Raw genomic sequence first — 15,966 nt, forward strand, 5'->3', positions numbered from 1 at the left:
TGGTTGATTTGGTTTTTGCTGATTTGTAATTTAGGAGACATTGTGTATTACAGAGCAGAGCTCTCCCATAAGGTTTTCTTGGCTGTAATCTTCACGGGAGCAGATTGCCAGGTCTGTTTCTTCCATGGTGCTGCTGGGTGGGTTTGAACCGCCAACATCTTGGTTACTGGCCGACCACAAACCTTTTGCACTACCAGGGACCTAGGAACATCTAGATATTGAATATGTCTCCCTCTCAGATCATTACCATTGCCTTGCTAGAAACTCGGACTGTGGAACTTGAAAACTTAAAGTATCCATGTTACTTCTTAAGCATTTCTAAAATGTTGGAACACTTCCAAGTGTATGTCCACATGATTTGAAAACTGCTATTCAAATGTATCCTTTTTGTGTTTTCCCCACACTTGGATACTGTGTTCACCATCGATGGATCCAGAAGGGTACAGCAAAGATACATGTTTTCAGATTATCAAATTCTATTCTGATATTTTTATTTAAAATAATAATATTCGGTGTTCTAAAATTGATTATGGTGATGTTTGCACAACACTGATAATATACTAAAAACCACCGAATTAAAAAAAAAGTTGCTGTCAAGTCAATTCCGACTCATGGTGACCCCACATGTTACAAACTAGAAACGCCCCGGAGAGTTGTCCTGGCTGTCGTCTCTGCGGAAGCAGTTCACCAGGGCTTTGGGCTCGACCCACCAACCTGTCAGTTAGTAGTTGAAGGTAAACTGTTTGCACCACCTAGGGGCCTGTTTTTGCCGCTGTTGGGTGCCTTTTGAGTCGATTCCGACTCACAGTGATCCACGTGACGGAGTAGAACTGCCCCATTGGGTTTTCTAGGCTGTAATTTTTATGGAAGCAGATTGCCAGCTCTTTCTCCCGAGGAGCCCCTGGGTGGGTTCAAACCACTGACCTTTGTGCCACCAGAGCTTTTTTAGAGACCTATAGCCCTGATGGCACAGTGCTTAAGCACTCGGCTGCTAACCAAAAGGTCGTTGGTTCAAACCCACCAGCCTGCTCCACAGGACAAAGATATGGCAGTCTGCCTCCTTAAAGATTAAAAAAAAACCCATGGGGCAGATCTACTCCGTCACACGGATTTGCTACGAGTCAGAATTGACTCAAGAGCAACAGGTTTCGTTTTGGTTTTTTGGTTTAATATACTTTAGATGGGTGGATTGTATGTTATGTGAATTGTATCTCAATAAAGCTATTTTTGAAAAGAAAAGTAATATACTAGCCAGGGCTCAAAGCCTCCCAACTCTGTAACCAGCTGTCCTCTAACCTGTGGCCAGCTGTCCTCTAATCTGTGACCAGCAGTCCTCTAATCTGTGGCCAGTAGTCCTCTAATCTTTGACAAGCAGTCCTCTAATCTGTGACCAGCAGTCCTCTAATCTGTGACAGAAGTCCTCTGATCTGTGACCAGCAGTCCTCTAATCTGTGGCCAGTAGTCCTCTAATCTTTGACAAGGAGTCCTCTAATCTGTGACAATAGATGACCAGTAGTCATCTAATTTGTGACCAGCAGTCCTCTAATCTGTGACCAGCAGTCCTCTGATCTGTGACAATAGTCCTCTAATCTGTGACAGTAGCCCTCTAATCTGTGGCCAGTAGCCGTCTAATCTGTGAACAGCAGTCCTCTAATCTGTGACCAGTAGTCCTCTAATCTGTGACCAGCAGTCCTCTAATCTGTGACCAGCAGTCCTCTAATCTGTGACCAGGGGTCCTCTAATCTATGACCAGCCGTCCTCTAATCTGTGACAGTAGCCCTCTAATCTGTGGCCAGTAGCCGTCTAATCTGTGAACAGCAGTCCTCTTATCTGTGACAGTAGCCCTCTAATCTGTGGCCAGTAGTCGTCTAATCTGTGAACAGCAGTCCTCTTATCTGTGGCCAGTAGTTTTCTAACCTCTGACCAGCAATCCTCTAATCTATGACCAGTAGTCTTCTTATCTGTGAGAACTAGTCCTCTAACCTATCTGTTCTTTTTGACTGCAGAAGTCTGTGGCCCAACGACATCTTCGGAAGCAATTCTGATGATGAGGTCCAGACACTACTGAATATTTATTTCCGTCATCAAACCCTGGGACAGACGGGGACTTACGCGCTGGTGGGGTCAAACCAGAGCCTGACGGAGATCTGTACCAAGCTGATGGAGCTGAACGTGGAGATCCGGGACATGATCCGCAGGGCCCAGAGCTACCGAGTTCTCACGGCTTTTCTCCCAGACTCCAGCGTTTCTGGCACTAGTCTCTGACAGGAGCCTCCCGTCGTCCCCCATGGGTGCCAAGCTGGGCATGCTGCCATGCTGGGGTGACGTCCTTCAGTGTCTTCTCAGTCTTCAGAAGGCTTGGTCAGACTGTTCTCCCTCTTGTTCACTGTAAGACTTCTCCTGAAGAGGATGGCACAACTGCCAACACGTAGCAATACTATACAAACCGAGGTAGCATAGAACATTCTGGAACAGACTCCATCCACCCCCATCATGCTGTGTGGCACCAACGTGTGATCATTTTACTGAGCAAATGCCTCTCACTACTGAAGGAGTGACTTCCATTGCATACCAAAGCCGACGACACTGAACGATACCTTCCTTTCTAGAAACAATTTTAAATTGGCAAAAGTGCAATGTTTTCTTCACTGGGAAAAAAAGTTTTTTTATATTCTGATATTCTGAAACTTGTACATTCTTTCCCTCTCTTCTTTTTTTTTTTTTTTTTTTCTCCTTTTCCTGGTGGGCTGAGAGAGGAGCAGGCGAGATGAAGCTGGCCACTGACAACTGCAAGATGGTCAGAAGCTGACAGCCTGTGAGTCTGTGAAAGAGCAACTGTAATGGATTACAATTTAATGCACGCTGTAATCGGGATACAATTACTGTATCTAAAAGGAGCTGCTACGAAGTACCTTTCTTAGGTTGCTAGGCTACTGTTTCTGAAGGCCCTGGATCTCTTTGCAGGAGTCTGTTATTTGGACCCTAGCACCAAAAAATGGTCCAGAAAGACTTTTTTTTTTTTTTTAAAGATCTTGGCTGCTTTTTACTAGAAAGTTGCTTTTATGAGCATATTTATACTGTAGGAGGATGCGTGTGAATTTTAACTAACTCTGCCGTTTTGTAGAAGAACGTCAACGGCATCCACGTTATAAACTTCGTGTCTGCCGACCTGCCGTGCATGCGTGTTTTAATATCTACTTGCGTAGCTGAAAGTAGAGTCATAAAGGTAAAAATGTAAGTTGTCACAGTGTTTCTTCAGAAATGTCATGTTTTGTTTGTTTTATTTGTAACATATATACACGGAGGGCCGTTCTTGGCTTTTCTCCTTAAACCGAATGCTGTCGAGTGTTAGACGTGTGCGTGGGAAACTGTGGCACACCAGAAGCATAGTCAGAGTTTATCTCTGTAACTTATTCACTCTGTAAATACATTTAAAGCTTTTGTGATGTAATCTCGGCTGATATTCTGTTCAGAGCTTCTTTAGACTAAAAAAAAAAATGACATAATGTGTATTGACCATGGATTTCATTTCTGGTTAATGAAGATTTCTGCCTTTGATGCACATTTATAGATTGGCATGTGGGTTGCCATGGTGACATCCCCAAGAGGCACCATTCGTGTGAATTCCATGGAGGGTACACGCTAGGCTATGTGACACGATGGCCCAGTGGCTGTGGGAAGTGGGTCGTATGCCATGGAGTCGATTCCAACTCGTAGTGACCCCATGTGACAGAGTAAAACTTCCTCACTGGGTGTCCTAGGCTGTCATATTTACAGAAGGAGATCGCCAGGTCTTTCTCCCGCAGAGCCCCTGTGTGGGTTCGAATCCCTGACCTTTCAGTTAGCAGCCAAGCACTTAACAGTTGCTCCACTAGGGCTCCTAAGTCATAGGAAGTAGTGGCAGGGTGGGGGGGAAGTGGTGGTGTTTTTCTTCATTTTATTAAAAAGAGAGCGAGATTTGTTAATGTGAAAGGTTTCTTCCACTTTTCCTGTATTTCTTCACCTCCTCTCCCATGAGTAGAGATGGCGAGAATGTGGAGAAAGGCCGCTGGAGGCCGCAGCCCCACCTGAGATGAGCAATGACTTTCCATCCCGCAGTCATCTCCTTGGACACTGTGCTTCCCCAGGGAAGCAGAGGAGTGGGGCTACTGAAGACCAGCACAGACACTAACAGATGCTTCCAGGATGAGGAAGAGACATGTCTCCTCGTATCTCAGCACTTTCTAGCGCCAACCATGGTACATTTTTGATCCCTGGTGTGATAAAGCCATTCAGATAAGTGCTCCGCGGCTCAGACCTAACTTGATTAAAGTTGTAACCTGCAAATCAAATGTTTTAGAAAAAGCACCAGACATTTCGTAGGCAGTTGAATATCTTGCTTCCACCAATATGTCAGTCTAGGTGAGAACATTAAGGAGACCTGGTGGTGCAACAGTTCAGTGCTCAGCTGTTAACTGAAAGGCCGGCAGTTTGAACCCACCCAGCACCTCTGCAGGGGAAAGACTAGTGATCTGCTCCTGTAAAGATTACAGCCTAGGAAGCCTTCTGGGACAGTTCTGCTCTGCAACATGGAACCACTGAGTCAGAACTGACTCAACAGCACCCGACAACAAGTAAGAATATTAGGAAAATGTGTTAATGTGTCTGTGACATAACACCACACACACACACACGCACACACGCACGTGTCAGGTCTTGAGGCTCTTCTAGTTCCATTTCCTAAAAACATTGATCCTTTTAGTGAATGGTAGAATTAAAGGAAGGATAAGAGTACCTCTAAGCAGCTTACATGAATACCTTGCGCCCGACTTCTAAATACAAGCCTGAAAAGCAACATAAAAGTTAGTTTCCACCAGTGAATTTTATGGTATGTTAATTATGTCTCAATAAAGCTTTTTTCATTAAAAAAAAAGTTTTCAATGCATTTATTTAGGGTCACTTAATATTTAAATATAGAGGGCCAGTGAAAAAGAGCAAGACTCTCAACAAGATGAATTGACACAATGGCTGCAACAATGGGCTCAAACAATCGTGAGGACAGGGCAGCACCAGGCAGTGTTTTGTACGTAGGGTCGCTATGAGTCAAAAGCAACTCAGGGGCACCTGACAACAACAACAACAATATTTAAATACCTACCATGAGCTGGGAACCCTGGTGGCGCAGTGGTTAAGAGCTCAGCTGTTAACCAAAAGGTCAGCAGTTTGAATCCACCAGCTATTCCTTGGAAACCTTATGGGGCAGTTCTACTCTGTCCTATAGGGTCACTAGGAGTTGGAACTGACTCATTGGCAACGGGCTTTTGGTTTAACGTGAACTGAGACATTTGTTTTCATTCAGCAAGTATTTCTTGCTTACCCACTCTGGGCTAGGCATGATTTTAAAGGATACTGTAGTTATCCAAAAAAGGAGCCCTGGTGGAGGAATGGTTAAGCTCTTGTCTGCTAACCTAAAGGTTGAGGGTTCAAACCCACCCAGTAGCTCTTCAGGAGAAAGATCTGATGATCTGCTTCTATGAAGATTACAGTCTAGGACACCCTGTGGGGCAGTTCTACTCTGTCCTACAGGACCTTGGCTCTTGCTGAGTAAGGTGGAAAGCCAGCAGACCTATGGGGGCAGAGAGTAGCATGCTTTAACATAGGTTTTGAAAGGATCACTCTGGCTATGTGTGCAATAGACTCTAGAAGGCAGCAGTAGAGGCAGGGAAGCCAGTCTGAAGGCTGTCACCTTAGCACAGTCAAAAGGTTATGGCGACTCAGACTATGGGAGTAGCAGTGGAGGTAATTGGAAGTGGGAATATTCTGGAAATATTTCAGAGGTGGAGCTGACATGACATGCTGAGAAGACATAGTCATGAGAAACTCTGAGATTTTTAGCCCAAGGAAACTGGAAGAATGGAGTTGCCATTTACTCCGATGAGGAAGGAAGTGTTTGTTGAAAAACACTGAATATACCATGGACTGCCAGGAGGACAGAACTGTAATTCCTGTCTTGGAGGAAGTACAGCCAGAATGCTCCTTAGAAGCAAGAATGGGAAGACTTCATCTCTCTGACTTTGGACATGTTATCGGGGGGACCATTCCCTGGAGAAGGACATCATGCTTGGTTAAGTATAAAGGGAAAAGGAGGAAGATCTTCAGTGAGACTGAAACCGGACCAATGGGTCCATGCCTGGCGTGCAAGAAGCCAAGCTCTCAGATGCTGGTTTTCAGAGGATGAGAGTTTATTTTGCAGGCTAGCAAGGGGGAACACAGATGTATTACCTCAGATTGAGTTCCCCGATCTGTGTGAGCAATGTACAATTTATACTTAGACATATTCATTTAGGGGTGGAGGGAAACAGTAGGCAGAATCAGAGGTTTTACCTGTTCATAGTTTCTACTGATTGTTTATGGGCGGGGGGCTAAGACTCTGCACGGAGGTGGCCGACAGACCAAACGCTTTTGAAATGGGCTCGACTATTGTTGATGACGCGTGTCCAGTGATTCCGGTTCCTTGGCATGAGTCTTTTGGTTCCCTGACATAGGTTCTCTTGCGTTACTGAGCATGCGCGGCAGCCCAGGGTCCTTTGTTGGTCATTGAGGTCTGCTCTGCACGTGTCAGGCTACTCTGAGTCGGTGAGATCTGGACCTTCTTGGGGCTCTCTGGAGGGTCTGAAAAACAACTTAGAAGAAGTGAGTGATGTGGTGGGGAGGAGCGGCCTGATACCTGGTGGAGTACTAATCAATTAGGTGTCTTCACCTCCAGAGTCCCCTAATAAGATGGATTGACACAGTGGCTGAAACAGTGGGCTCAAACATACCGACTACTGTGAGGATGGCCCAGGACTAGGCACAGGGGTGACTACAAGTCGAAGCATGACAACGTGTTTGAGAGGTGGAAATCAACATTCAATTTTTAGACATGTTAACTTTGAGATGCCATTATGTTACTGGAATAAGGTTCTTGCCTCTCACTGGTCAAGAATGAGCAGGTAAGGCACGTAGTTTTCTACGTGAGCAAAGCTTTATTGAAGAGGCTTGCGAGCAGAGATGAGGAGGGCCTAGAGCAACGCATACCCCCGTCTCACGGAACAAAAGACGGGCCTGAGTTTTTAAAAGTTCTTGGGCGGGAAAAGATTCATGTTTGTTCATAGGCACAGGTGGGGATACTTTAACTAAGGTGCACGCACAGCAGCTTTCCAAGATGGCTCCTGTCGTGGAGGCCTCTGGGATTTGTAGCAGGACTTATTATGGGGTGTCCCGCCTGCTCTCCGGGTTCGATTCCCGTGCTGGGGCTGCAGCCCCTCACTGCCCCTGGTGGAAGGTCACACAGTGGTCACAGGTGGATGTTCTGTGCATGTCCCTGGGCCTGGTTTTCTCCAGCTGCTTCTGAAAGGCAACTTTAGAGAAGTTTGTGGGCTATTTTTAGATGCCCTGCCCTATTGTTCTGGGGAACGGCTTTGTTTCTGTGCCCTGGCCCATTTCTGTTACTTTACAGATTTGGGGGCCCCTCTGTTCCCTGTCTTACTAAGTCTCTAGGTTCCACATCCAACCCCCATTACCTCCCTGATAGTATAGTCTATTTCTCTTTTATTTGCCTCTCCTCTAACCACAGCAGTCTCTGCTATTCTTCAAACAGGCACCCTCTGATCTCAGGGCCTTTGCTCCCTGTCTTAAGTGGACATCCAAGGCAGTATGGGGAGTAAAAGCAGTGGGTAAGGGAGTCTGTGTGTAAAGACATGTAAAAAAAAAAAAAACCAAAAAACCAAACCCATTGCCATCGAGTCAATTCAGACTCATAGCGACCTTATAGGACAGAGTAGAACTGCCCCCATAGAGTTTCCAAGGAGTGGCTGGTGGATTCAAACAGCCCTCCTCTTGGTTAGCAGCTGAGCTCTTAGGCCCTGCACCACCAGGGCTATGTAAAAATAAAAAACATAAAGCCCCGGAGAACAAAGGCAAACTTCACCTGTCTTGGCCTTTCTGGAAGGGGGTCAGTGTTGTAAGGGTTAGAGTGTAGTGTGATGGGTTCGAAACCCTAGCTGGACGTTCAGTCACTTGGGGAACTTAAAGCACCAGTACCCAGTCTCCACCCTTCCAGAGGGGAATTTAATGGTCTGAAGCCGTGCCCAGCCTTCAGGGCCTGTTTAAAGTTCCCCCAGGCGAGTCCAACTGGCTGCCAAGGTCAAAACACAGCTTTCTTTGATGGTTTTCCAACCTGAGAGCCACCCAAGGGTGCGTTTTGAAAATGCAGACTGCCTCGGGTTGGCCCCTCGAGAGACCAGTGTGGTAAATCCAGAGCAGGGTCCCCAAAATCAGGATTTAGTAACCACCCCACTTTGAAAGACACTGAACTAGAAGAAGGTCATTGTAGAGGAAGATGGTGTTTAAGCACACCCTCTATTATTCTTCCACGTAGACTGCTCCTATCGTGGTTCCACTCCAAATCTGACGTTGGTTTTTGTTGTCCTCATTGTTGTTTGTTTTGTGTTTGGGGTCACAGGAAGTGAGTGGCTACAGTTTACACTGGCCACTAACTTGGAGTAGTTTCCTGCCAGATGTTTCCTTCCCTGTCACCATCTCCTCTCCACCAGGCGCTGCTTTTAACAGCAAACTCTTACCCTGACATTGTGTGTAACTTCCCATTCCTAGAATTTAAGCCACCTGCCACGAACTTCTGGAGCCTTGTAGCACCGTGGTTGTTAGGACCCTGGCTGATAACCATAAGGCTGGCAATTCAAAGCCACCAGCCACTCCATGGAAACCCTATGGGGCAGTTCTACTCTGTCCTATTAGGTCGCTATGAGTCGGAACCACTGGACTGCAAAGGGGTTTTTATTGTTTGTTTGTTTGTTTTGTTTTTTGTGGTTTTGGTAATCTTTACAGAAACGATGGCCAGGTCTGTCTCCCGCAGAGCGCGGAACTTTGGTTAGCAGCTGAGCGTTTAACTGTTGGGCCACCAGCCTCCTTAACAAAATGAGTAGGGCTTGTAAAACAAATGTTTTCAGAATTCCCTCTCCTTCCCCAAATAAAGAGGAAGCAAGAGAAGGTTTTGCTCTTCTTATTGCCCCAGAAATGGGGAAGAGGACACAGAGGATGGGCTGGATGAGGACCAAGCAGAGGGTAGAGAAAGTTCACCTGGAGTTTAGGCTTCTGGAGCAGCCCCCGGCGCCCCCTTGTGCTAGTTTGCTCTTCTTCCCCAGCTGCAGCCGAGGTTCCTTCAGCTTGCAACCTGCCAGGAGCCCGCCAGCCAGCAAGCGCCTTCCTCTCCTGCCTTCCCCAGGCTGGCCGGGGCCTTCTCCGGGTGACTGAAGCCCGGCCCATCCGCCCGGTGGCTGGTGCTGCCCTAGGGGAAGCGCAGTGAGAGCTGCGCAGACTTGCCTACCTGCGGGCTCACCTGCCTGCACGCCCCCACCCGGGTGTGGGCCTTCCTGTTCATACGGAGGAGAATGGCCTTCCACCGCGCTCAGCTGTTCGGGTGCAGCCAGAGCCTTGCCAGAAAAGTTGGGGGACCCGTGTTCTGCCTCCAGTCAGGCTGTTTGTGCTCAAAGACATTAGGCTAGCCCAAACATAAATCCCTTGTCGCGGGGTCTGCTCCGACTCAGGGCGGCCCCGGGTGTTATAGAGTAGAAGTTCTCCACAGTTTTCTTGGCTGCGATCGTTATAGAAACAGATCACCAGGACCTTCTTCCACGGCACTGCTGGATGAGTTCAGCCGTTAAGAGTACAAACCATTTTTGACATCCAGGGTCTTCAGGCCAAACACAAGGTGTTGTCATAGCTCAGGGCCTGATGGATTACCCAATAAGCAAGGTACTGCAAAGAAGAAATCGTGTGCTACAGATCAGTAAGCCAAGTAAACCCATGGGTACCTTGCTTACTGGTTAACCCCCCTCTGGCCCTGGTATAAGCCATGGGGGACACAGGACCAAGCGTGCTGTCCACTCTGTGGTCGCCGATGAGCACTGGGTATCCAGTATCCTGGTGCTGTTTGTTTCCTTGTTTTGCCCAGGGCTTCCACCCCTTCCGGCTTCCACCCGCTTCCTTCTGGATCAACCTCCTGCTGAGAACTTGCACGTCTAACAAGTTCCCAGGCTATGCTAATGCTGCTGGTTAGGCACCAATTCTGAGAACCACTGGTTCTCCAACTTTATTATATATAAGAATCACCTGGGGATCTTGTTAAACTGTAGGTTCTGATTCAGTATGTCTGGGGTGAAAAGACAAATTCTCAGCAGGGATTTGAACCAGAATGAACCATTTCAAAGCCCTGATTTTGCCTTCCACCTTCATCCACCCCTGCTCTCTCCACCTGACCAGATTGGTTCAGGTTCAACCCCGGCTTCTCCATGTAGTTCAAATCCTAAGAGGAGCTGCCACTTATTACCCTAATTGAAAAAGATTTACCTACCTTCAGAGCTCTAATCGTCACCTGATTGCTAATTGCTTTTCCCTAGCTTTGGGACTCAGGGTCCTGAATCCCTTTTTTTTTTTTTTTTTTCAGAGCTCTAATCGTCACCTGATTGCTAATTGCTTTTCCCTAGCTTTGGGACTCAGGGTCCTGAATCCCTTTTTTCAGAACAGTTTTTCATTGCCCACTTCTTATTCACTGTAAAAATGGTGTCGTGTCAGAGGCCATCTGACTTCACAAGGGGAGAGAATAATCACCATCAGCCCAAAGCTGATTACTGTGAGAAGGAGGTCTCCCCACTCTGCAACCTTTTACCAGCCTGACACCAGCCAAATCTCCCATTGCGAGAGAAAATACATTTCAGAGACTTAAAATATAAAGTTTAAAGATTATCTCAGGGCAATAATTTTCAGGGTTCATCCAGCCTCAATGGCTCTAGAAAGTCTGGATTACATCAGTTTGATATTCCGTTCTTTATTTTTTCTCTTTTTTATCAGAATTTTTCTACAGAATCTTTGATCAAAATGTTCAGTGATGGTAGCCAGGCACCATCCAGTTCTTCTGGTATCGTGGTAAAGGAGGCAGTTGTTCATGGAGGCAATTAGCCACACATTCAATTTCCTCTTCCAATTTCGCAGTCTTCTTTGAATCAAAAAATAGTTTACCTTAATCAGTGAAGAATGTCTGCTTTGAGCATTGTGCTCTTCTAAAGAGATCAAATTGACAAGGGCAACTCGAAAGGTTAGATGAGAAGCTTAGGGGCAGTGAATTTAAGATAATGGTGGTGGGATAATTTGGAAAAGGAGAGTGAAAATCGTAGCACAACTTGAAGAATGTTCACAATGTCACTGAATTGTACATGTAAGAACTGTTGAAATGGTGTATCTTTGGCTGTGTATACTTTCACCAAAATGAGAAATATATATATACCAAAAAAACCAAACCCAGTGCTGTCAAGTTGATTCCGACTCATAGCGGCCCTATAGGACAGAGTAGAACTTCCCCATAGAGTTTCCAAGGAGCACCTGGCAGATTCGAACTGCCAGCCTCTTGGTTAGCAGCCATAGCATTTAACCACTACACCACCAGAGTTTCCAAACATATATATACGTATATACATTTCAGAGGGTTACGCGACATGCCAGTGGTTCTCTTTAGTCTGCTCCTACTGAGACAAAAAAAAGCAAATTGTTCTGATTTAGAGGGTACATGCAGATTTAATCACAGGGTGATTCCAAAACCAAAAACCAAACCCACTGCTGTCGAGTCGATTCCAACTCGTAGCGACCCTTTAGGACAGAGTAGAACTGCCCCATAGAGTTTCCAAGGAGCGCCTGGCAGATTTGAACTGCCAACCTCTTGGTTAGCAGCCATAGCACTTAACCACCACGCCACCAGGGTTTCCACAGGGTGAATAAGTGTATGGAAACTCAAACAGACTTGGATTCAAACCTGGGCCTTGTTGCCAGGTGACTTTGGGCAAGCTACTTTGCTCGATTCAGTTTCCCCAGCTGACAACACTAACCAGTCTATAGAATTGCCAGAAGAAATGCAATATTGCTGGTAAAACAGAGCAGAAAGCCTAACTCATAGTAAATGTTCAGTGAAAAACAACCAAGTCACTTACCATCAAGTCACTCCATAGGCTTTTCAAAGCTGAGAACGTTGGGAAACAGATTACCAGGCCCTTCTTCCAGGGCACCTCTGGGTGGGTTCAAACCACCAACCTTTTGATTGGTAGTTGAGTGCTTAACCCTTTGCACCACCCAGGGACTTCTAGATGTTCAGTAAGTGGTAGCTATTGTTAGAGTCCCTGGATAGTGCAAATATTAATGAGCTAAGCTGCTAACCAAAAGGCTGCAGGCTCGAGTCCACCCAGAGGTACCTCAGGAAAAAAACCCTGATGTTCTCCTGAAAAATCAGCCATCAAAAACCCTACGGAGCACAGTTCTACTCTGACACGTAGGATCACCATGAGTCAGAATCGACTCATTGGCAACTGGTACTGACAAAGTTCACAGAGAGGCCTGTGTTCCTTTGCAATGTAGATCATAAGCTTTGGCATCTGTTCCATTGGTAAGGACCTTGGTCTCTCAATCCTGACACAGCTAAGGGTTATTGATTATTAAACTAAAATGACACGTTAGGAACCAAGTGCAGCCCACCCGTTCTCTAATCGAGGTTGCTTCAGCTGTTTGCAGAGACTGAAGATCAAGACAGAACTGATACTTTGGCTTTATAGTAGTAGTTCCTTGCTACACAGGGGCATACAGCCTCACTAGACAACTGACACTATTGCCCCACTGAGGTACAACATTTAGGACATCTATTATCAGCTACAGCTGCTAACCAGAAGGTCAGCAGTTCAAATCCACCAGGCGCTCCTTGGAAACTATGGGGCAGTTCTATTCTGTCCTACAGGGTCACTATGAGTTGGAATCAGCTTGATGGCAACAGGTCTGGTTTTTTCGTTTATTGTCAACCAAAGGCTGCGAAGTGTCACCGTCTAGGAATCAGCCCATTTTTCGGATAAAAACACCTTGTTTCTCTTCATGATGCCTATTTGATAATGTTTACTGATGGTCATGTAAAAGCAGTTGCCATCGAGCTGACACCAACTCATGGCCACCCCATGTGTGCTACAGCAGAACTGCACTCCATAGGGTTTTTAATGGCTGATTTTTTGGAAGTGAATTGCCAGGCCTTTCTTCTGAGGCACCTCTGGGTGGACTCCCACCTCCAGCCTTTCGGTTAGCAGCCAAGCGTTTTAACTATTTGCAGTACCCAGGGACTTCGTTACCTGTATAGATGAGAATTTGTCCGTGTAAAGGTGTTCCAAAGGAAAGGCAGGTGATGTTGCACTGGGGGGATCCTTTAAAGTGCTGCTGATCACCCACAGAGGTATCGAAGGGAAAGAAAAACCCCGCTGGGTTCCTGCTTCCTAGGTAAAACCAGCGCCTCACGAGGATCGGACTGCGGTTTCCACAACCTCACTGCTGACCAGTCAATTCCAACTCGTAACGACCCCATAGCATTTCCAAGGCTGTAAATCTTCACGGAACCGCTGGTGGTTTAGAACCGCCACGCTTTCGGTTAGCGGAGAGCGCTTTAACCACTGTGCCACCAGGGTTTCTCACAACACACATGAAACTTAACTTTTCCAGAGTAACTGAGATCTGTAGGCAAGTCAACCGAAAGAGGTATTCTAGCAAACTTACTGCTGTTCTCATAGACTGCCTTGCTTTCCCGCTCACAGGAGTGGTTCCGTTAAGTCCTGTTAAGAATCACATCACTTGGGGAACAAGCATACTGTTTGTTGGGATTTGGCATTGGACAGCTCAGACTGCGCAATGCTGGAACAACGACGACGATGACAATCCCACAGAGCTCTCAGGGCACCCCCTTGGCAGGCCAGCAGTGAGCTCTGAGCCAGCTCCATAACGTCCGCACCGGCTCAGAATCACAGGACCCTTCATACTTCAGGCACAACTAGGTACTGGGATAAGGACTGCACCGAAAGAGGTAGAAAAATTGTGTAGGGAAAAAGACACCTAATTAATGGACAAACAGAATCCGGCATTTATGGATAGAAACTGCAGAAGACAGGTCTAGCATCACTCAACTATGAGGCAAGTTCTCGTCATTCCCAGTACAGACAGGTAAACAAAGGCTGACGCCTTTGACTCATGGAAATTCAGTTGGCTCATGTAATATAACTATTGATTTGGACAAATATCTTAAAAAATCATAATAATAAAGGCCATTGGTTGGTGTTACGGATCGTTTTCCCAAAAAATGTGTGTTGTAAATTCTAACTCCTTAGTGGTTATAATCCCATTTGGAAATGGGCTTTTATTTGTGTGTTAATGAGACAGTATTAGTGTAGAGTATTTCTTAAATCAATCTTTTCTGAGATATAAAAAGAGCAGATTAAGCAAGGAATCGAGCAAGCAGAGATGGGGGAAGAGAGGTGTCACATGAAGCTCGCCAAGAGGCCAAAGAGCAGAAGCTGAAGAGACAAGGACCTTCCTTGTCCTTGCCGACAGACGGAAAGCCTTCCCCTACAGCTGGTGCCCTGAATTCGGACTTCTAGCCTCCTAAATGGTGAGAAAATAAGTTTCTGTTTGTTAAAGCCACCCGCTTGTGGTATTTCTGTTACAGTGACACTGGAGAAGTAAGACAGTTGGGTTTGTCCTCAAGATTTAAAACAATTGGAACCATGCACATTAGACACTGGAAGTTCAGTCTGTACCCTGAATGGGCGCCTCGTAACAGGGCGTAGATAGGAGATAATGAGATGTCTTCGTATTTCACATCGGGGGAAAATCATCTGGGAGGATGAAACAATTACTGAAGGGCCTAAATTGTCATGTAAATGTGATGATACTTCTGTGATTGAGTGAAACTCAGGAGAAACTCATTGGGCCTTACAAAAAAACTTTTAGTTAAAAATTTAGATTATCAGGCTTCAGAGTTAAGCTACTCTGTAAGCTTAGATTGGGTAAAATCTCGTAAAAACCAAACAAAACCCGTTGCTGTCAATTCGGACTCACAACAACCCCATACAACAGAGTAGAACAGCCCTATAGAGTTTCCTAGACTGTAATCTTTATGGAAGCAGACTGTCACATCTTTCTCCCTCAGGGCAGCTGGTGAGTTCAAACCGTCAACATTTTGGTTAGCAGCTGAGTACTTAACCATTGTGCTACCCAGGCTCCTTTTAAGACTTTGTAAGGAACTACAAAATAGCACTCAAACAGTCATTTAAAAGTGCAAGCAATAAAGACATCACGACAATTGGTAAAGCTCATGTCTGACTAACGAAAATTTTTACACATCGCTAATCCAGAATATGGTTAAACGATTCGCCATTGTTGTGGCTGTTAGGTGCCCTCCAGTCAGTTCCCACTTAAAGCGACCCTGTAAGGCAGAGAGCAGAACTGTCCCATGTGGTTTCCAAGGAGCACCTGGTGGATTTGAACTGCCAACTTTTTAGTTAGCAGCCGAGCTGTTAACCACTACGCACCATTCACCGTTGGCATGATATATTTAAAGGTTATTTCTCCAAGGTGAATCTTGTACTGAATTTTAAAATTCATCCTATTGTAATTCTGATTATTGCTTTGCTCTGTTTTATATGATGAATTTAGTGGATATTTAGATGGTTGTAACTTGCCCAGAAGGAGCCTGGTGGCTAAGTGCTCGGCTGTTAACCAAAAGTTTGCAGTTTGAACCCACCAGCCACTCCGAGGGAGAAAGATGTGGCAGTATGTTCCCATAAAGATTACAGCCTTCAAAACCCTAGGGTCCTTTGTCCTTTAGGGTTGCTATGAGTCAGAACTGACTCGACAACAATGGGTCTAACTTGCCCAGAGAAACGAAGAAGCAACAATGGAAATTAAAACAGTGGCCGGGTAGCACCAAGCAGGTTAAGTACTGACTACTAGTGGAAAGGTTGGCAGTTTGAACCTACCCAGAGACTACTTGGAAGATCTACTTCTGAAAGATCACCCACTAAAAACCCTTTGGAGAAATTCTATTCTGCACATACTGGGTCACCGGAGTCTGAATCGACT

General features: G+C 45.9%; 2 protein-coding genes across 11 annotated transcripts in view; both read left to right on the forward strand.

The window, feature by feature from the left end:
- Window positions 1-3,025, forward strand: part of FRY (FRY microtubule binding protein) — a 524,498-nt gene extending 521,473 nt beyond the window's left edge. For all 10 annotated transcript variants that reach the window (XM_049853229.1, XM_049853227.1, XM_049853221.1 and 7 more), the window contains one exon: window positions 2,007-3,025. In XM_049853229.1, coding sequence (XP_049709186.1) covers window positions 2,007-2,265 — 259 coding nt within the window. In that variant the 3' untranslated portion in view covers window positions 2,266-3,025. The remainder of the gene's footprint in view (window positions 1-2,006) is intronic.
- Window positions 3,026-3,118: 93 nt separating this feature from the next.
- Window positions 3,119-15,966, forward strand: part of BRCA2 (BRCA2 DNA repair associated) — an 81,285-nt gene continuing 68,437 nt past the window's right edge. Inside the window, 1 exon segment of the mRNA XM_049853220.1 lies at window positions 3,119-14,494. The gene's annotated coding sequence lies outside the window, so the exon portion shown is untranslated.

The sequence above is a fragment of the Elephas maximus genome, chromosome 14 (assembly GCF_024166365.1).
Source record: "Elephas maximus indicus isolate mEleMax1 chromosome 14, mEleMax1 primary haplotype, whole genome shotgun sequence".
In the NCBI taxonomy this organism is placed as follows: domain Eukaryota; kingdom Metazoa; phylum Chordata; class Mammalia; order Proboscidea; family Elephantidae; genus Elephas; species Elephas maximus.